Genomic DNA, 23,346 nt, shown 5'->3' with positions numbered 1-23,346 from the left:
AGCGTTTTCTACTGTAGTGCTCCATATGGTCTTTCACATGGCTTAGGTTTCTGAATGTCACTTCATATTTTCTCTCTTACCCTCCTGATTCTTCCCATTCAACTTATCATCCTGATCCTTTCTACTCAGCCCCACAACACAACCTTTTCTATTAATAATCTTCTATTTACTTCCCCTTCCTAGGGAAGTATTCTCATCCACTATATTCTCTTACACTTTATTTTCAGTAATTGTGTGTTACTGAAAACTTAATATCCTCCATCAACATATAAGCAAATACATAATATGTTTGTAAGGATATTTGTCAGGGCATGGATTTAGTTTATCCAGGACAATTTTTTTTAAACTCAATGCAGTGAAATGCTATGACAAAGAAACAAATAAAACAAGAAAAAGCACAAAACAAAGAAAAATAGAACAACAACAAAAACATATATTTTGTTTGCAATTCTATATAGCATCTAAGGGTGGCAGGACAGAAACAAAAGATGGAAGGATCCTCAAAGCAGGAGTTTCCGAGTCAATGGAGGAGTGCTGCATACTGGCTTGCTTCACATTCTGTGTCAGCATGTTTTCCTTTTGAATCCAGGACTACAACCCTATGAATGTCAACACTCATCATGAGGGATCACTGTTCTGCTTTTGATCTCTAATTGTGAAATGCTTTACAGATAAATCCTGTAAGGCATTTTATTTTCTCAACTGAATCTTCTTCCTATCAGATGACTCTAACTTGTCTACAGCTGACCAAACAAACAAACAAACAAACAAAACAAAACAAAACAAAATAAAACAGCAGAAGGTAAAGAGTTTAAGACAAAGCTGGGATAAAATGAACAAGCATGGAACTGCTGTGACAAACCTGATCATGTTGTATATTGGCAGAATGTGCACTTGTACTGTGGATTACAAAGCTACTGAATGTTTAAAGAAGGACTTAATGGATAAAACAAGAAGGAGAATGGAGGACAGTAGAACTGAAAGCAATATAGATTTTGATAAGCCAGTTTGATGGAGTACAGAGGAGTAAAATGAAAGTAGGTTGAATAGATATCCAAACTTGAGACACATCACATAGGAAAAACTAACCCATGACAGCATTAATGATACTCTAACTTTCTAGCACACAAGAGGATAACATGGTTGCTCTCTTTGGGACTTCATCTAGCAGATAACTCATTGGGATTCCTTTGGATACTGACACCTACACCCAAACATTGGTTGGAGCTTGATGTAGTATACAGAAGCATAGAAAGAAGGATTGCAGGCAACGAAGGTGACAGGATTACACAGTTATAACAACAGAGTAAACTAACCAGATATCTTGGTATTCTCACAGTCTGAACCAACAATCAGGGAGAATACACTGGCCAGATCTATACCTCTCCTTACATGTACAGGTTGGATTTCATCTGGGCCCAAACAACTAATGTTGTAGACATCACAAAAGTATGTTGTCTGTCCATAGGATATGTTCTTTGATCTGGGAAACTTTGTCTGGCCTCAATGGGAGAGGATGCCAGTAGCCTCTCAGAGATGATGACCCTGTATTGAGGGATAAAACCCTGTATTGAGAATAAAACATTTTAAAAATTATGCTTTCTTTATTCTTGGTAGGATGGCAGAAAGATACAGCCACTTTAGAAATCAATGCATCAATTTCTCAGAAAATTGTGACTCTATTTAAAGACTGCTACCTTGGTATATACCCAGAAAACACTCCACCATACCACAGAGTACTTGCTCAACTATGTTCATAACAGCTTTTTCATAATATCAGACACTCAAAACAAGTTAGATATATGTCAACTGAAATAAATTGGCAAAGAAATGGGTATTACTCAGCCATTAAAAATCTTAACATCATAAAAATTTTAAGCAACTGAATGGTGCTAGAAAAGATGATCCTGTGAGGTAATCTAAGCTAAGAGATCAGACATGGTATGTGCCCACTGATAAGTTGATAGAATCATTAAAGGATAACCATACTGTCATCTCTAGATACAAAAATGCTAAATACCTGTGAAGGGGAAACAGGATAGAAATCATGTGTGGATAAGGAGAGTAAACTGCAAGAGTTTGGCAAGTGAGGATGATAATTGGAAGAATCTGGTGTTGTGGATGATGGAGGGAGAGAGTACTGGGAAAGACAACTACAATCTTGGTGCCATTTCTGGGAAGAACTAGAAACACAGGGCAATGGAAACACCCAGAAATCAATGAGAGTAAACTTAGCCAGCATTCATAACAGCAGGGGTTATGGAATCTGAACTAGTCATCTCCTGTAACTAACAGGACAAGACATCTAGTTGATACATTGGGACAAGGAACCCAGGCAAAAGATCTCTGACCTACACCTTCTACAACTTCTGATGTTCACAGGAAATGTTTAGCACACAAATTTTATAGTAGCCTGCTAATGAATGTGCTATCTTGCTATACATGCCATGAGTGTGAGCCTGAATTATTCACCCCCTGTAGAACCTAGAGACATGTCCTGGATAAACTAGAGACCCACTCTAAAACCCAACATGGTTGGCAAAAAGGAATAGTTGCTAAATATATATTCCTATACTTATAGTTTAGTGTCTAGTCCAAATGGTCATCAGAGATGCTTTAGATAGCAAAAGATGAAAGCAATGCAGAGAATGTAAGATACAAATGACTGAGTTTTTGTTAGAGTTTGGAGCATTAGCAAAATAATGAGGAACACAGGTATGAACAAGATAGGTCAATGACACAGCAGGAAAGAGCCAAGAACATATTATATCCATTGCTTATTGGAACTCACTAGTACTAAACTGACAATAAGTTAGTATATATTGGTCTTACCTAGTTCCATGGCATATATGTTATGGTTGTATAGCTTCCTGCTCTGGTATGACTTCTATCAGTGAACAGTGGCTATCTATGACTTCATTTCATTTCTTTGAGTTCTTTGCCCTTATTTGGTTAGCTTGTCTAACCTTAATGGAAGAGGAGGTATCTAGTCATTTTTTAAGTTTATATATCACAGCTGGTTAATTTCTATCTAGGTTGTCCTCTTCTGGAAAGAAAAGAAGGGGGAATAGTATTGGGCTTAAAGGTAGGGTGGGACTAGGAGAGGAAGGAGGAAAAACATTGGTCTTGATGTAAAATATATAAGATATTAAAATACACTCCACCTAGAAATCAAAAAATTCTTTTAAAAGTTTAAAGTTTTCCATTCAGTCACAATGGAAACTGAGCAAAACCAAGATCCAACACTACTAAATGCTCAATTCCCTATTATAGAAGATTTATTCATGATAATCTGGGCACCAGCAAGTGGCTTTTATTTCTTTTCCATTTTGCCATTTGCAGTGCATTTCGTTTCTCTTCAAATCTCTGCCAGGCTCTACGCCACTGTACCTGAAGTTTTGGTGTCATCCCATGCTACTGGCAACCCCAAAGCATCTGAGCTACATTTATTTCCTTTTTTGTTCGATATTTTATTTATTTACATTCCCAATATTGTCTCTTTTCCTGACTCCCCCACAGAAAGCCCCTATCCCATCTCCCCTCACCCTTCTCTATAAATTTGTGCCTCTATCTACTCACCCCTGTCCTTGCATTTCCCTATATTGGGGCATCAAGCCTTCACTGGACCAAGGGCTTCTTCTCCCATTGATGTTTTAGACTATGGGAGCTCTCATTGTTTGATACTGTTGTTCTTCTATAGGGTTGCAATCCCCTTCAGCTCCTTCAGTCCTTTCTCTAACTCTGAACTACATTTTAAATGCTAACCAATCATTGGCTGTCTTTGTGGTGCCAAACTTCAATCTGTTTACATGATCCCTTCAGTCCTGGCCTTTCACATGCTAATAGGCCAAAATTGTACAAATGTCCTCTCCTAGCCTTCACAGTCTCAAGCTTAAGCAGATCACCATGACCTTTTTATGCATTCAAGACTAATACTGCCTCTGTGAGTATTGGGGTAAACTTTTTTGGCTACCAGAATGAGATAGAAACCCCAGTCATCTCTTGAACAAGGCTTCAATGTGATGACTGTCAGAAAACATTTCCCAGAAGATTTCATCTCAGTGATACTGGTCTCTTCTTAATAACAGCTTATTTCTCAGCTCCAGATGACTAACATTTAGTGTCCCAGAAAATCAAAGGTGTCCTCTTAGTATTTCTGGTCTCTAGTAAATGACGCTATTTTCATCATCCCCACATAAGTTAACGACAGAATCTTAAATAGAAAGTTCATATAGAGCCTTTAAACTTTCCTCTGAAACTTCATAAGCCAGGTCTCCATACATGAGACTACTCTCTACCATGCTTATCTTTTGAACTCCAACAGAATACAACACTGTCATCTCAACACTCAATTACTTTCTAGTCCCAAATTCTAAAACCCCACTTAAAGCATAGGCTGTTCTGTCTACACAATACTCTAAATCTTTATTCCAAATTGTTTTAGTTCTACAATGAAACATGACAAAAAATAAGTTGCAGATAAAAGCATTTATTTGATTTACACTTCTATATTGATGATCATATTCTAAAGAATTCAGGACAGGTCAAATCCATAGTAGTAACCTGCAGGCAGGAGCTGACACAGAAAACATGGAGGGGTGCTACTTACTGATTTCTTTCACCTGACTTACTAAACCAGATTTTTTATAGAGTTCAAGAATACAAGACCAGGAATGGAAACACCCATAATTTTCTTGGCTTTTTCCCCAGTGATTTCTAATCAAAGTTTCATTTACAGACAGATATTTGCAGGTCATTTTCTCACATAATGTTTTCTTTTTTTTAAGATAAACCTTGTGTGTGTATAAAGTAGCACAAGTAACCACTGGAAAACATACCTTTTTTTGTTTGATGTTTAGTTATTAACCAAGATTCCAGAAAATACATTTTATTTTATGTTATTTTTTCATTTGATATATTTTTTATTTACATTTCAAATTATTTCCCCTTTTATGGCAGAAAATACATTTTAAATTACACATCAAATCCTGTTTTTCCTATGGAAATGAATATTACATATGTAGGTTGTATAATAGATAACAAGGGGTTAGGGAGGACAAGAAGCTCAAAGAAGCTTTTACTTTGGAGTCTAATATTTAATACAAAGATAAAAGCATCACTCTGATATTTATTTTAGGTATTATTTTATTCAGTGCTCCAATTTAGAGCCATATCACATGGACAATGTCATTATCTGGTCACAGGATTGCATAAGCTTCAAAGTTGGCACAGATACTGACAGCCATAATAAGGAGGTGTGAGAAACATAAATTTAGAGAAGTGTTTGGAAGTACTTAGCAAATAATCAACCCATAAGATAGTAGTAAGGATTAACTGAGTGGTAGCCATAGTATAGTTATAGTTCTTTGCTGCTTAGTTTGCTGATGAATACACAAGTATTTAAGTGACATATTCATAGGGCCATAGACTTTATAGTGTAAAATATTTATCCCTTTTAACTAGTAGTTCTTAGTATTCCCAATGCTGCAACTACTAATTAAACTCTTCATGTTGTGATGACTTCTTTTCTTACAATGTTCTGTTGTAACTACTTTTCTATAATTTTTCTGAGTTAAGATTTATACTATATATATCAAACATGCAGGATATTTTATTTGTAATATTTAAAGTGATCACAATGTCTAGGTTGAGGTCTTTTCCTTTAGGGGTACAAAAATAGTTTAATTTTACTTGGTTTTGTGTATATGGTATGTTAATTTATTCTCAGTCTTGGTTTTACTAAATATTCTCATGAATTCATATACTCTTAATGTACTCTCATATGTGTGTTTTATGTTACATTTTAACCCTCAGAAAACGTATGTATTAATCTATGGTGTTTCCCTATACAGCAAGAATCATTTTCACCTTCTATTTAAATTTGAACACAAGATGAAGCTACATGTTACAGTCAATAACAATACAATTCTGTCACAATTATTCATTATTATTCAATAGAGGGATTGAAACTTAGAATACTTAAGTGAAAGTAGAGAAAATTCAAACAAACGAAGAGGTTAATGTTGATGTATACTGCTAAATATGATTCTGTTGGAAGGAGGCAATCCATACTAAATTACAGAATTTTTAAAGCAGGTAAGTATGGCTGTGTCCCACCCTATATGCATACAAATTCACTAAGTGGATTCAGCAGCTTGAAAATGGAAAGAAGGTAAGTCCATAAATTTGCATCGAAAAGTGTTGAGGGAATAGGACAGGAATGACAGAAGTAGGTATGGAGTATGGAGGTTTGTTGGTTTGAGGAAAAATTAGTTTTATGTGTGTGAAAATTTACACTAAAAATGAGAAAAAATTTTCGTATTACTTATCCAAAATTATCATTATTAAGAATCCAAATGACAGAATGTTTTATCTATGATAATAGATATGTTGGAAGCTCTACTCTTAAATATTGATAGACTGCTAAAGTGCAGCCACTTTGGAAATCAGTGCTTGTGTTCTCAAAACTATCAGATAAGAAATACTATGTGATCTTGTGTCATCACCCTTGGCCAAATAAGCAAATGACTTTGTATTACTCTATATAAATATTCAAACAGCCATGTTTATTTCTTTTGTGTTGATAATAGTGGGGAAAGAGAATGAGTCTAGCATTCTATCACCTGAATAATTCATAATAAAATGTGTTACATGTATACAATATGATATTTCTAAAACAAAGAATTAAGCTGTGGAATTTGCAGGAAAATGGAAAGAAATTAAATAAACTATCCTGAATGAGTTTTCCCAGGCATAGAAACATAAATGCAAACATTTCTCTCTTCTTTATGGTGATAAGTTTATGTACTTTGTGTGTTTTAATTATAGTAAATATCATCAAAACCAATTTACTACAAATGTTATGTTGGGAGGATAATCATTAATGAATGCTGGATAATAGAACATGTTCAAAATGAAATTGGAGTGGGGTCTTATCAATGTAGAATAGCATGAAAAGAAAAAGTGTGGTTAAGGAAGGGGAAGGAAAAGGCTACTTAAATGCAAAATTGGAAAAACTGATATGGAATCCTAAATCATTTCAATGAGTAAAAATAAAAAAAAAATTAGGTGTAGATCACAATAGTATGAAAGAATTCAGGGTATAACAGGGATTCATAATTTAAGAATGGTTGGGTTCAAGAAGTTAGTGGAAACGTGTGGTAGACATTGAGGTAAGGAAAGTAAAGATTGCTAAATAAGCCTACAAAAAAGAGCCTAGTGTTCTGTAATAGGAGAAGATGAAGACTAGTATTCAATGAATTTGTACAGGAGATAATTTCTGAACAGAACACCAATAGCTCAGGCTCTATGATCAACAAAGATAAAATGTCACCTCATGAAAATGAAAAGTTTACTTTAAGGCAAAAGGCATCATCATTTGGACAAAAAAATTGCCTAGACATTGAGAATATATCTTCAGTAAGCCTATGTCTGACAAAGTGATAATTTAAAAAAAAGTGAATAAAGTACTCAAGAAAGTAGAAACCAAGAAAACAACTCAATTCAAAAAAAAGGGGGGGGGGGAACAGGTGGATATTACCCAAAAAATGTGCAGAATACCCAGGACACTATCCACAGAATTCAAGAATGCTACCAAGCCAATGGACCTAATTGAGGATATCTCAATCCCCCATGGGAGGGAGAAGAAATTATTCCAGGGTGGGGCAGAGAGAGGGAATGATAAGGCTGGGAGAGAGGACTGGGGGAAGGGGAGGGGGAACATGGCCAGGTATGGGGAGGGGGAAAGTACTGAAGCCCTGAGGACCAGTAGAAAGAATGGAAACAGGAAACCCTGTGAGGTAGGAGTTGGATGGGGGCTCTAGAATGTACCAGAGATCTGGGAGGTTGAAACAATTAGGACTGAAAAGGAAGGATCTTGGATGAATTGCTCTACAGTGAGAAGGGAGAACTTGTAGAGTTTTACCTCCAATGGAAAGACATCAAGTGGAGTTATGTGGTTGCCATCACACAGTCAAAAGATCTGTTCCAGAATAGATCCTATCTGAAGGAACTAAATGGACAAAAATGGAGAAGAGCATGAGAAAAATGGGTTTCAGTGAGAGACCCAAATTAGGATCCAGTTCAAGGGGAGGCGCCAGCACCTGACACTGTTACTGATGCTGTAATGTGCTTGCAGTCAGTAGCCTAGCATGGAAGACCATCTAGAGGCCCAACAAGCAGCTGAAAGAGTCCTATGCAAATGCTAGCATGCAACCAATAGACAGAAACCATTTGGCTAAAATGTGGAAAAGCTGGAGGAAGCATGGTGGAGAATATTTGGAACGTAGGAAAACTCCTGTCTTGATAGTGGGTATACAAATTTGGACAATCAAGTTTAAATCAATTTTGTGTTTTTTTCATAAAAATGGGGATGCTTTAACTCAAGACATAGTTATACTTCTGGGTATATACCCATGAGATATTCCATTTATATCATGAGGAAAGTTGTTTACCTATGTTTATAACAACTTTATTTGTAGTAGCCATAAACTTGAAAGAACCTAGATACCCAATAACAGAAGAATGGATAAAGAACATGTGCTACTTCTGCAAAATAGAATACTATTCAGCTATTTATAACAAAGAATTCATGAAATTTACAGGCCAATGAATGGAACTTAATAATAACATCCTGAGTGAGGTAACAGGGAGCTAGAAATACAGATATGTTATGTACTCACTTATAAGTGGTGATTTGCCAGAAAGTGCAGTATTACTACTTTACTATCCATGGACACAAGGAAACAAGCTATGTGAGTATGTTTGAATATAAGAAGGGGAAAATTAGTCACCATCAGAGTTTGATAAAGAAAAAAACTGGTTATGATAGTGGGTCAGATAGCTGGATGCCTGAGATTGGGGAAATTACAAGGAATATGTGTGAATGGGACTAGCTGAGATGCTTACAAGAGAGGATATAGGGACAGAAGTAGCTAATCCATGTAGCCAAGCAAGGCTTCTAGAAGAGGATTGGTGACAACAATTCAACCACAAACATTTAACCCAAAATGTTATCGCTTACAAGTATGAAGGAATAAAAATAGTACAGATACTGTGGCAATAATAACTGGCACAACTTGAGACCCATCCCATGTTATAGAACCAACCTCTGACATTATTAATGATATTCAGCTGTCTTGCAAATGGAAGTCTTACATAACTGTCTCTTCAGAGTCATTGTCCAGCAAAGAATGGAGGCAGGAGCACATGCACAATCAACCAGGCAGAAATCAGAGTCTTCTGGCAGAGTGGGATATATTGCTGACCAAGCCTTAGTGTCCAAGGACACCACAGGAAGAATTACAATATCACATAACCTGTGTCCACAGGGACTCTTGGAGACTCCTCCAACATGCAATGATCCTGGAGGCTCTGGAACATGGCCCCATACATACTTGTAACAAATGTTCTGTTTCATCTTCAGATAGAAACCCTAACAATCAGAGGGGGGCAGTTTATGTCTATGCTCCCTGCCCCCTCTCCCACTCCCTGGAATCCATGGTTGGTCCACCGTAGGAGAGAATGTGTTTTTTCCTTCTGTGACTAGATGGTCCAGGGTATTTCTCCCTCCTCTCTGAGGGGAAGTCAATGGGAAGAAAGATGAGGGAAATGAAATAGGAGATTGTGAGGAAAGGAAGGAGAAGGGGATTTTATTGGAATGCAAAGTGAAAAAATAACCAAAAAATATCATTAGTAAAGAAAGACAACATAGCAAAAAAATAGGAAAGAGTGGAGGAGATATAGAAATATTTAGTAATAAGGTTAATTAGAATAAACAAAGCAAAACAAAACAAATCTATGAATGAAAAATGGTAAACCCACACTGTGAAAATGGACATGAATCTCCCCTCCTGGTTTCTTCATTGAAACATGAAGAAATAGCAATCCCCAGGAGTAAAGACAAACAATAGATTATTGATACACAAATAGCCTGGAAGAAAAGTACTCAGGGCTACTACCCAAGGACACTATCATACCTATTCTAATGCTCAAGTGTGAGAACCTGAGAGAAAGTCATTTATCAAACTACTTTACTTGAAAGAGTTACCAGTGTAGTATAGCCACATCTGACTTCAAATCTGTAAAACTCACCTCTTTACAAGTAAAGGAGGAAACCCATAGAACCACAGAATCACAGGAGCATAAGACAAGAGCTGATCTGAACTGAACACCTATGAAACACAAACATTGAGGTAAGACTGTAGAGTATGAAAGTAAGTTTCACGATAAGATGATAGTTGTTACAATGCTGAGATTACATTGACTAGAGACAAATCAGACTTGGAAATATACATGGAAGTTATGAGATTGTCCAGCAATCCTTATGTATAAACCTGGCCATAATAACATAGAAACACATCACAGTGATAGCTAGAAAACTCAATACCAATGCATTGTTTCATTTGTACATGATAATAGTAAGACAATAGTTCCCTTAAGTTACAGAAGAAAGACAAGCCTGACTTTCAATGACTTATTAATTGGTCAATGAAGTAAAGGAGTGAATGTCATTACAAGGAATAGGAAATGAGTGTATGATGACTGAGTATTACCAAGAATATTTTTTAGGTTATTTGTAGTTATTAATATGTATGAAGTAAAATGGAGATAATAATATTTCAGATATGCATAGAGAGGATTTGACTTAAAATTAATTCATAAATTCCAAAGAAAAATAGTCACCAATTTGTAAGGGAACATTACAGAGTACATGGAAGTGTTTGAATAGAGAAAAGTGGTGTTTCTCAAATTGCAAAATTTAATAGAAAATGCTTCTGTATTATAATTGAACCAGACAACCATTTGAAGCAATTGACATAATTTTTAAAAATATTTTAAAGTTGCAGATTCTACAGAGAATCTATTCTGTACTATTCTACAGAGAATAGTACAGAGTACTATTCATTCAATTTACATGATAAATTATTTGTATGAGGTCCAGTATGGTGGATAATGCATCCACACTACAAAGCCTTTATCAGCATCTAAAGGATGTAGAATTTGGCAAATACGGAGAGTAAATACTATGAGAATGAACAAGTGTGCTTGAAGCATACTAAACATATGAAATCTCCCATCTGTGAAAGCATGGATTGAATAACATCAAATAGAATAAATTTAGTATTCATTAATTACTTTTACATTTTCTACTGAAGGATCAAAGTCAAAAATTTTGTAAGGCATTAAACAATAGCATAATTTATAACTTTTCTTCACACACCACACAATGTGTTTCTAGGGTGTTTGTTTGCTTCTGCCTGCATAATCACAATGCTGACACACATATTCATGTTTGGTATAGGATGCTACAAACAGAGAACAGTAAAACAAAAGATGACACACAGTAAAAAGTAAATTTCAAAATTCATATTTTTTTCTCAAATTCTCCTGGTGAAGACTGAGTAATGGAAATGATGAGAATGAAACTAGGAATACTCCTCCTTCTGCAAATATACAACTGAGGCATCAGTAAAGCTGTTTAACTTCTGTGTGAGCTCTATTAGAGGCAACGTTGCTGTAATAAACCTACAGTGACCATACTTGGTATCTCTTCTCACAGTATATTGCTAAAGAATTAGTCACACATTGTTGCTTAAGTTCAATTTCTATTCATATATTTTTCTTTCTATGTCTCCTACACTTCTTGCTTCAACTATGATATCTTCATGATTAATTTCAGCTATGGCTTCATTCCCAGTGATGTGTTTTCTCACAATTCTGCTGTTACCATCAATGCTCACTGAAGAACTGGTAAGTTAAAATGGATAATAATTTCAGATATACTTAACAATAGTGCAAAACTGCACATATCTTGAGAATAGTAAACTCCAATGGGTCTGACAGGGGACAGCATTTTGTGGGAGTCTTGGAACAAATACATTTTATATGGTAATAAGACAGTAATTTTGCCCTCTCAATCACTGTCAGATAAAAGAGCCACCAGTGAAAGGTGGCAATTTGACAAGGGACAATGCAGTACAAATATACTGTGCTTTCCAGACCTCCAATTAGATACTAAGAGGATTGTGATGCATGTCAGTTGCACATGACTTCTGTTCGAATTTTCTCTCTTTCTTTCTTTTCTTTTTTCTTTTTTTTCATGACAGGGATTCTCTGTATAGCCCTGATTGTCCCAGAACTCACTCTGTAGACAAGGCTGGCCTCAAACTCAGAATTCTACCTGCCTCTGCCTCCCAAGTGCTGGGATTTAAAGTTGTGTGCCACCACTGTCCAGCAGAAATTTTCCCAATGTGGAATGTAAGATTGTGGCACAAAAATCCAATAATATACCAATAGTTTCTTTTTATATAAAGTAGAATGTGTGAACCAACAATCAAAATTATGTTAACCCCTTTAGCATAAGAAATCTTCAATCTCAAGAGATAAATGTACCTTACCTTTCTATGTAGCATATAGAATGTTTTAAATAGGATTGCTGATATAAAGTTCACTAAATATTACCTCTATTAACATGGTGTATTTTAGAAATCATTCTCAGTAATTATTAATATTTTCCTCCTAATAAAGACTCTGCTGACTGTCATTATCAATACCTAAAATTTTAAGAAGAAATTTTGCCTATACTGGAAGATGGTATAAGAAGCAGAAAATTAATGTTAACTTTCCTCCTATGAAGAAATTTTTTAAGTTTTGAAAGGATTTTTTTACATATTGTTTAGAGTTTAATAGAAATAGAATGGGATTGATATCACTGGCTTAGATAAAATGAAATGACTATTACAGATGTGTAGCATGACCTTTCTTTCTACACATATTTGGTAAGTGAGTTGGGTCTATTTATTTATTTTATTTCCTGTTCTTGGGAATATAAAATATATAAGACACATACATATATGTTTGTCTATAACATATGTTGTGAAAATGAGGACAGACCTATAAATTGTAACAAAATCAATCTTTGTTCATCATCAAGTATCTAAATGAACCTGAAATATCAGAGAAAATGTATACTGGTACCACATCTTTTACATGAGCTTAGATATTCCTCTTACACATTTACCACCAAAATATTGCTAAATTCAAGCTTAGACTTAGTACTGAAAATTTACAAGCATTTTCTACCCCTGAGCTTGATAACCACATACATTTTTTCACAAATAATGTGCAAATTTGAACCATTGCTTCTTATTCATCAGTTATGTTACTATTACATAAACAAAATGAAAGTCATTTCACTACATCAATTTATTTTTCTTCAATAGTCTAAAATATATGGTTGTATTAATATCAGAAAGTTGGATATTGAGAATATCTAGGAAGTTTGCTTCAAATATGTGAAACAGATAAATTCCTGTGTGGACTTCCCTTTGATTTATCCCTTGAGTTAAGCACTCATTGACCTTGGGTGATAGGAAATGAGTGCACCATGGAGGTCTAGAATTAGTCTTGATCTCCAAGTCTCTCTTTATTCTATTTCATTTTGTACAAATAAAATTGGATACATTTTTATGTTTCTTACTATAATCTATGTAAAATATTTTTTCTTTATCTCAGGTTCTGAAACGGACTCAGAAAGAACCCACCATATCTACTGATCTCCTGACTCTCTTGATTGCTTGTGAAGATCTTGGAAACGGGATTCGATGGGGTCTTCTTTCATGTCAGTTCTCCTTCTAGCAGGGGAGGAGGAGTATTAATGGAGGCTTTGTTTTATGAGATATTTTGAGTTGATGTATGATAATAAAATGTATATCTATCTGCCAGGAGCCATTCTCATAGAGATCTCGAAACCCCCTCCTCTCAGCCATTTCTGGCCTGCTTTCTCTAGGCTGCCTTTAGAAGGAAATGTACTAGTTTAAAGTTTAACCAAGTAAGTTAGATGGTCAGTACATACAGAGCTCACCCATGTGGGCTCAAACAAATGAAGCTCACCTGTGGTTTGGTTACCATAGCAACTCCTTTCCACTTCATCTCCTCATAATTGAAATATGATGCCAAGTTCCTACTGCACCGGCCAAATCTTCCCTGAGAACCTGAGAGACAATTCTGAGAAACTGTTCCTGAAGAATGATGCTAGCCCCCAGAGATTGTTCCCTGAATACAATGACTTTCCCCCTTCACCCCTCCCCACACCTGCTTGCTTGCCTTTATAATGCCTTGTGTGAAAATTAAAGTATGACAGTTTGATCGGAATACTTACTTGCTGTCCATCGTCTCGTGTCTCTTGTCCCCTGCCCCACCGACCACCACTCCCCCCATCCCGCGCCTTCTTCTTAGGTAGTTTCCAGGAACCCTTTTGACTGTCCTGCAGGTCAGGACCTCTATCTAAATATTAGTTACTTTACTAATGTAGCTGACCTTCATTTTAGTGCTCTGAGGCCATAGATTGCAATCTCTTGAACTAAGCACCTCATACTAAAACAATAGGAGATTAAGTAAAGAATTAATTACTAGATCCATTTCTCTTTCATCCAAATACATCTTGCTTATTAGGCTAGGGTATAGTTTGAAGCCATATGTTCTATTGAAGCAGAAGAAGAAAATAACATAAGAAGGAAAATTTTTATATAAGTAAGTTTTCTTAAACTCATATAAATTAATATACAGATTCATGCATGCATGTTTATACATTTCCGTTCAAAGCAGTTGGGTCCAAGTTGCATGCATTCTCACAATTACACTCTCTCTCTGTCTCTCTCTCTCTCTCTCAAACACACACACACACACACACACGTATACATTTTCACAGTTACATACTTATGCACCTACATCCATACTTCCATATGCATGTGGAGCAAATGACCAAGTGTCAGTGCAGAAAGAACTCAGTCCTTCTGAATAAAAAATGAGCTCCAATCTTTATTCCAAAGTGAAAGGAAAAGCTTCTAACTTTTTAATGCTAAATGAATTAAACCCAAATGTTTAAGAAGAAAGCTTTGTTCCTTTAATAAGCCTAAGAATATTATAAAGCCTATTGTTATTAAGAAAAGAATGCTCAACTTCATTAGTCATTAGGGAAATGAAAATCAAAACAACCCTGAGATTTCACCTTATACCAGTCAGATTGGCTAAGATTAAAAATTCAGGAGACAGCAGGTGTTGGTGAGGATGTTGGAAAAACAGGAACACTCCTCCATTGCTGGTGGGGTTGCAAATTGGTTCGACCACTCTGGAAATCAGTCTGGCAGTTCCTCAGACGACTGGGTATGTCACTTCTGGAAGATCCTGCTATACCACTCCTGGACATATACCCAGAGGATTCCCCAGCATGTAATAAGGATACATGCTCCACTATGTTCATAGCAGCCCTATGAACTGGAAAGAAACCAGGTATCTCTCAACGGAAGAATGGATGTGAAAAATATGGTGTATATACACAATGGAGTACTATTCAGCCATTAGAAACAATGAATTCATGAAATTCTTAGACAAATGGATGGAGCTAGAGAACATCATACTAAGTGTTCATACCCAGTCTCAAAAGATGAATCATGGTATGCACTCACTAATAAGTGGATATTAACCTAGAAAAGTGGAATATCCAAAACATAATCCACACATCAAATGAGGTACAAGAAGAAAGGAGGAGTGGTCCCTGGTTCTGAAAAGACTCAGTGAAGCAGTATAGGGCAAAACCAGAATGGGGAAGTAGGAAGGGGTGGGTGGGAGGACAGGGGGAGAGAAGGGGGCTTATGGGACTTTCAGGGAGTGGGGGGCTAGAAAAGGGGAAATCATTTGAAATGTAAATAAAAATATATTTAATTTTTAAAAAAGGAAAAAAAAGAACAAGAAAAGACCCACTCTGTGTCATGGTAGTTAGAAGCCTGCCTGCTCCTTCTGCTCCCTTCAGCTTCTTCTCTTGTCCTTTCCCCTCTATATTCTGTACATCACTTTCTTAGATTATAAGTTCCTTATAGTTTTTATGTTATGCCACTTTGCATTCTCCTACTCTTGCTCTATCTTCATACTCTGAAGTAATAATTCTCTTATTCTCAGTGACTTTTATCCTAATTATTTGCCTATACTTCCTTTTTACGATTTCATTGGATATTTTTTTCATTTACATTTCAAATGTTATCACCTTCCCAATTTTCCTTCCACAACACACTATGCCCTCTACCCACACATTTTGAGGGTACTCTCCACCTACCTCTCTCCTCCTGGCTCAGCACCATAACATTCCCCTACCCAAGGTAATTGAGTGTCCACAGGACTAAGGGGCTCCCCTCCCAGTGATGCCTGACAAGGCAATCCTCTGCTAAATACACAAGTGGAGCACTGCATCCTACAATATGTACTCTTTCATTGGTGGTTTAGTCCGTGGGAGCTTTGGAGGTTCTGGTTATTCTGGTTATATATTGTTCTTCTTTCCATGGAATTGCAAGCCTCTTCAGTTCCTACAGTCCTTGCCTCCACTGGGGTCCCCATGGTCAATCTGATGTTTGGCCATATGCATTTATATCTGTATTGGTCAGGTTATAACAGAGCCTTTCAGGGGACAGCTATACCAGGCTCTCGTCAGCAAGCACTTTTTGGCATCAACAATATTATTTGGATTTTGGGTCTGCAGATGAGATAGATCCTAGGTGGGGCAGTCTCTGGATGGCCTTTACTTTACTCTCTGCTCTACTCTGTCACTGCATTTCCTTTTGACACGAAGAATTCTGGATAAATATTTTTGAACTGCGTGCCTGTCCCTTAACTGGGCGCCAAGCTTATCACTGGATATTGTCTCTACATATTTGTGCTCCTATGTGTGGGCTATTTCGGCTAATGTCCTCCCTGTTGTGTCTTGCAAACCTCTTGGTTCCCTGGCAAGTGGGACTTTCTAGTGGCTACACCAGTTCCCCTTTCCCCACTGCAAGTCACCTCCTTTCAAATTCCTGACCCTCTGTATTTCCCAGCCATAACACCCCATGTCTGAACTGCCTCCCCTTAATCCCCCCTCCACCCTTCCTCCTGGATCGCTCTCTTCATTTTCTTCCTATGATTATTTTCTTCCCCCTTCTGAGTAGGACAGTAGCAACAACACTTTGGTGCGGTCTTCTTTCTTTTCGGGTTTTATATGGTCTGGGAGTTGTATTGTGAGTATTTCAAGCTTCTTTTTTTTTTCTAATTATCAATGAGTATAGATCATGTGTGTTATTTTGTGATTTGGTTACCTCACTCAGGATGATAGTATCATGTTCCATCCATTTGCCTGTGAATTTCATGACGTTATTGTTTTTAATAGCTGAGTAGTACTTCACTGTGTAAAATGTACTACATTGTCTGTATCCATTCCTCTGTTAAGGGACATCTGGGTTATTTCTAGCTTCTTGCTATTATAAACAAGACTGCTATGAACATAGTGGAGCATGTGTCCTTGTTATATGTTGGAACATCTTTTGGGTGTATGCCCAGGAGTTCACAGGTAGAGCTATTTCCAATTTTCTGTGGAATCACCAGACTAATTTCTAGAGTGATTGATCCAACTTGCATTCCTACAAGTTATGGAAGTGTTGCTCTTTCTCCACATCCTCACAATCATGTACTGTTCCTTGGATTTTTGATCTTAGTCATTCTTACTGAGGTAAGGTAGAATCTCAAGGTCATTTTGATTTGTATTTTCCTGATGACTAAGGATGTTGCATATTTCTTTAAGTACTTCTTAGGCACTGGAGATTCCTCGTTTTGAATTCTCGGTTTAGCTTTGTATCCCATTTATTAATGGGATTATTTGGCTCTCTGGAGTTTAACTTCTTAGAGTTCTTTGTAAATATTGGATATTAGCCCTCTATTGAATTTAGAGTTGCTAAAGGTCTTTTCCAAATTTGTGGTTGCTATTTTCTTTGATTTCAATTCTGTCCAAAAGTATTCTGATGAAAAACTTCTCCTCAGCTCAATCCTCTCAACTTTTCTCATTTTCCTCTGTACTTATATATCTTTTCAGAATACATGATCACATTGTAAAAGTTCATCACAAGTTCATACATAAAATTTAAATAATAAATTGAAATAAAAGTTAACAACAGAGAATGATTGCATGCATATCCATGGGGAGCAATTACCTAGCTAAGCATCCATCACCTCTCATAGCTTCAAAGGCCCATTGAAAGTTGAAAGCCATAACAAAGTTATTAGTAATATTTTATAGAGATAAACCCCAACAATATTTTATCTTTTGTCCTAGAACCTATAATAAATCATTAGTTCTGTTTTATGACCTTTGTTTAATTGTTTTATAACCTCTTGGAATGTGCTCTGAGTACTATAATATCTGGTTACTGTCTAGAAGCAATTAACCGGTGACACATGTGAAGGTGACATAGTTCTCATTGCAGTTTTGACTATCAGAAAATTATCTAATAGCAGTCGCACTATAAAGAGCTTACTAATCACTGATATAATTTTAGGATCATCATTAATAATTAAGAAGTCTTCTTTCTATATAGCTTCAGCACAAAATAGTACCTCTTCATAGATTGTTGAGATCTGCTCAAAAGGGTTGGGATAGTACCAATGATTGTTATATATATTTAATAATAACAGGAAAACCATATTAACAGCATGAGTCTTTCCTAAACATATGAATATGGCAGGAAGCTGGGAAATAGCATCACTTCAAAATTTGTAGCCTAACCTTTCGTTCCTTAAAAGAATCTTAACCTTTTTAATTCTATAACCATTTACTAACATTTTACATGTGGTGGTAATTAACAAACATAAACATTTCATTCCTTCTACATAATTATGAATTTCTAATGTTTTGAGTTTTAATGTTAGCATGTGATATTCAGAATATATGATTTTCCACCCCAATCAATTGTCATTTTACCCCTAAAGTGGTTGCTACCCACAGTTTGAGACCACATGCCATAACTACACATGTTATTCTATGTAGGATTTCACAGGGAATTATATGGATCCCTCCCTCTTACTTAGCTTGATCAGAGTGGAGTGAAAATGCACTGTCTTTCACACTATCAATGTTTATGATTATAGGGTACTATCACGGATCTCATTTTCATCTTTTACATGATTCTTAAGAGATTTCAAACATATATGTGATAGATTTTGATCACACTCACATTGCAGGCTCGCTTATTTCCATACATCTTCCTCAAACAATAATCTATTTTTGCTCATTAAATACTGTCTTGACTTTTGCTTTAGTTGTTGTTATTCCTGACAGGCTGGGTTTAACCACGAGTAAACACATGGTCATGTGTATGAAGTATTTCTGGGAATAATGCAACTCACCAGAGGCTATGCCTCTGAAGATAATTACTCCTCCTGCTTCAGACGCTGTCTTCTATCAGTGCCTTCATAGAGATAAAAGAGGTCTATGTGACCCTTATCTATTTATGATTAAATGTTGATAAGTCCAGTCTTGAGAAGTCACTTTAATAGCAACAGATCCATTCTTCCAAGAGGAAATATAAGAAGTAAAAGATGGAAATTATATTTATTCACTTCGGTAGAATTTTCTCAAAACTTGAATAAGTATTTAACAAAGTACTTGTTCTTAAAGTCAGGTTTGGTGACTCCTCTAGAATTTATTTTCTTTTTCTGGATTATTTTAGCTATCCTGTGTTTGTTGTTTTTCCAAATTAATAAGAAATATTATTTCAATGTCTGTAAAGAGTTGTGTTGGAGTTTTGATGGGGATTCTACTGAGTCTGTAGATTGCTATTGGTAAGATTGCCATTTTCATTATATTAAACCAACCTACCCATGAGAGTGTGAGCTCTTTCCATTTTCTGATATATTCCTCAAATTTTCTTCATAATCTTGAAGACATTGTCATACTGGTCTTTCTTTAGCTTTTATAGAGTCACACCAAGATATTATTATGTTATCTGTAGCTATTGTGATGAGTATTTTCTCTAAAAATTCTTTCTCATACTGTTTACCTTTTGTATAATGAAAGGCTACTGAATATTTTAAGTTAAATTTGAAGCCAACCATCTTGCTGAAGTCATTTATTTGCTGTAGGAATTCTCTGGTAGAAAGGAAGTAGTCACTTAAATTTATAGTAACAAATCAACTGACAACAGTGATATTGTTAATTTTTTCTCTCCAATTTTTATCCCATGAAACTTCTTTAGTAGTCTTATTGCTCTACCTAGAACTTAGAAGACAATATTGAAGTCAAAGTACAAGAGTGGACAGCCCTGGTTTATACATGAAATTAGTGGAATTGCTTTAAGTTATTATCCACTTAATTTGATGATAGTTATTAGCTTGACAGATATTGACTTTATTATGTTTAGCTATGTGCCTTTTATTCCTGATCTCTCTTATATATAGCATAAGGAAGAATTCTGTTTATGCATCCAATCTTTTCACCTGTGTCTTTTTATTGAACACTTGAATCCATTAAGGTTGACATACATTAATATCCAAGGGTTGTTAGTTTTTTTTAATTTGATCTTGGTGGTCGAATTATGTATGTTTTTGTGTATCTTTGCATGACTTGCAGCTCTATTTGTTTTAATACTGTGAAGTTACTTGTTTCTTGTACTTTCTCCACTATAGGCATGCTAATTGTGTTGGTATTTGCCTTCTTGTATCTTCTTGATTGTAGGTTTCACAGTCATGGCATATTTTGGCTTCTCCATCTATGGTGATTGAAACTTTTTTCATTTAGTTGTCTAGGATGCTATCTGTGATGTATCATGGTCTATAAGATATTGGCCCAGACCCTTCTAAATTTGAGGGTCTCTATTGAGAAGTTAAAATTAACTCTGATATGTTTGACATTATCTTATTTGGCTATTTTTCTTTGAAACTCTTAAAATTCTTCCTTTATACCATACATTTTGGTTTTTTATTATTATGTGCTGTGAGGGCATTATTACTGGGTCCAATTTGGTTTTCTATGGAGTCAGTATTAGGGAGCCATAATAGCTAATACTGAGAAAATTCTAAGAACCATTACATCTTACTATGAATCTTTACCACACCCACAAAATTGGCAAACCTTAATAAAGTAGAAGGTTTTCTAATAAGATACTACTTATGAAACATCAATCAAAACCAGGAAAACCATTTCAACATGCCTATGTTCCCTTAAGATATATAAGCCATCATTAAAATTCTCCCAAATAGCAAAACCCCAATGCCAAAATATTTATCTATCAAACTTTCAGAAACAGGAAATGTAAATATTCTTCAAACTATTGCACAAAGTATCAAGTAAATGGAAAACTCTAAATTAATTATATGATGCTACATTCATCCTGATACCTAAGCTACACTACAACTCAATAAAGAAAGAAAAATTCAGACCACTTTCTCTTTTGAACATTGATGAAAAAACACTCAATAAATACTTGCAAGATGATGTCAAGGACATATCAAAGACATCATCCACAAAGATCAAGCAGGAATTGATCAAAAAACAAAGAACACAACAACATAATGCACCTACAAAACAAGCTGATAGAAAAATTAAGATTTTTCTCACTGGATACTAAAAAAACTTCTGATAAAATACAACACCATTATATTCCTGTTAAACGTGTTACAGATATAATGGATACAGAGCACACAATAATCATAATCAAAGCAATATACAAACCAATAGTCAACATTAAACAAAGCAGAGAGAAAATTCAAGCAATTCTACTAAAGTCAGGGACAAGACAAGGCTGCAAGTAGACATCTGTCTATTCAATGTTCTACTTAATGATCTAGCTAGAGTAATAAGCGAATGAAAGGAGGTCAAGGCAATACAAATTTAAAATGAAAAAGTGTCACTATTTTTAGATGATGTGATAATATATAGAAGCATCCCAAACATTCTACCAGAGAACTTGTCCAACTGATAGATACCATCAACAAAGTGGCTGGATACAAAATTAACACGAAGAAATTGGTAGATCTATTTTATAAAAATGTTAAGTATGTCAATAAATTAAGGAAAATTCCTTTGCAATACCATAAATAATATAAAATAACTCTAACTAAGCAATGAAAATATGTAAGAATTTAAGTCCATGAAGAAAGAAATTGAAGAAGATATCAGAATGTGGAAAGATCTCCATGATCATGGATAGGTAGGATTTACTTAGATATAATGGCAATCTTACTAAAAGCAATCAACAGATTCGGTACATTCCCAATCAAAATACCAACACTTTTTTATAGAACATGAAAGTACAATTCTCAACTTAATCTGAAAAATCTAAAACAAAGATACAAAAAATAAAAACAACAAGAAACCCCAGGATAGTGTAACAAACCTGAACAATAGAAAATTTCTGGAGAAATCACCATACAATTCTCAAGCTATACTACACAGCAATAGTGGTTAAAACTGTACAGGATTTACTCAGATATACACACACTGCTCAGTGGAATACAATCAAGACCCAGAAATAAACGAACAAAAGGAACAATTGAACATTTTTAAAGGATGCAAAAAATTGACAATGAGTAGAAGAAAGCATCTTCAACAAACGGTGCTAGATGTCTACATGGATATCTCCATACAGAAGAATGAAAATACAACCATATTTACCACTCTGCATAAAAACAATGTTTAAGTGGATCCAGGAGCTCAACAGAAAACAATATACACTAACTCAAACATTGTAGCAAAAGTTGAAATACTATTATAGGCTTTGGCATAGAAGACACTTTCCTGAACAGAGCACCCTTAGCTCTGGCTCTTAGAACATATATTGATAAATACAACCACATGAAACTGCAAATATTTTGTAAGGCAAAGGACACTGCCAAGAGGACAAAATGGCATCCTAGAGATTGGCAAAGGATCATTACTAACCCCACATCTCATAAAGGTGTGTTATCCAAATTTTACAAAGAACTAAATAAGTTACACACCAACAAGCCAAACAATTCAATTTAAATTTGGGTTGCAGTTTTAGCTGGGCTACATTGTCAGTCTTCATTGTGAGAGGAAGAACCTAGCCTTGCAGAGACTTAATGTTACATTTTGGGGGAGTGCCAATGGGGCACTACATGCTCTGAGGAGAAGAGGGTATATGGGATAAGGCTTATTGGACAGATACTGTGAATGGATATAAATTGACTAAATAGAACTAAAATATATTTTCCACTCATGTTGTTAGTACTTTATGTTTCTCCTTTTTTTGGCAAAGAAGTATGCATTTTTAATATAGAACATATGCATAAATTTGTGAAATTCTCATATATTTTAATTATGTTAATTATATAATAATATGAATATTGCTACAATAATGTATGAAAAATAAATGCTGATTTGATTTCATTTAAATGATGATACATAGTGAAGTGGCTGGATTGTATGGCCTTTCTATTATTAATTCCATGATTTTCATAATTTTTGGATTACAGAAATAGGCAATATATAGTCAATTCTCCACTTGGATTCCAATGATGGTCCCAAAAGAA

The 23,346-nt window shown here is 35.4% G+C and overlaps 1 protein-coding gene across 1 annotated transcript; it reads left to right on the top strand.

Annotated features, from left to right (window-relative positions):
• The first annotated feature begins 11,682 nt into the window (after nt 1-11,682).
• Nucleotides 11,683-13,638, top strand: LOC127691960 (exocrine gland-secreted peptide 1-like). Its single transcript, XM_052191858.1, has 2 exons — nt 11,683-11,751; nt 13,516-13,638. Exons 1-2 carry the CDS (start codon nt 11,683-11,685, stop codon nt 13,636-13,638), a joined length of 192 nt encoding a protein of 63 aa, XP_052047818.1.
• The last annotated feature ends 9,708 nt before the right edge of the window (nt 13,639-23,346 follow it).

Source organism: Apodemus sylvaticus, chromosome 9, assembly GCF_947179515.1.
Source record: "Apodemus sylvaticus chromosome 9, mApoSyl1.1, whole genome shotgun sequence".
Taxonomy (NCBI): Eukaryota; Metazoa; Chordata; class Mammalia; order Rodentia; family Muridae; genus Apodemus; species Apodemus sylvaticus.
The sequence above is the reverse complement of the archived record's forward strand: the minus strand, read 5'-3'. Positions and strand labels throughout refer to the sequence as shown.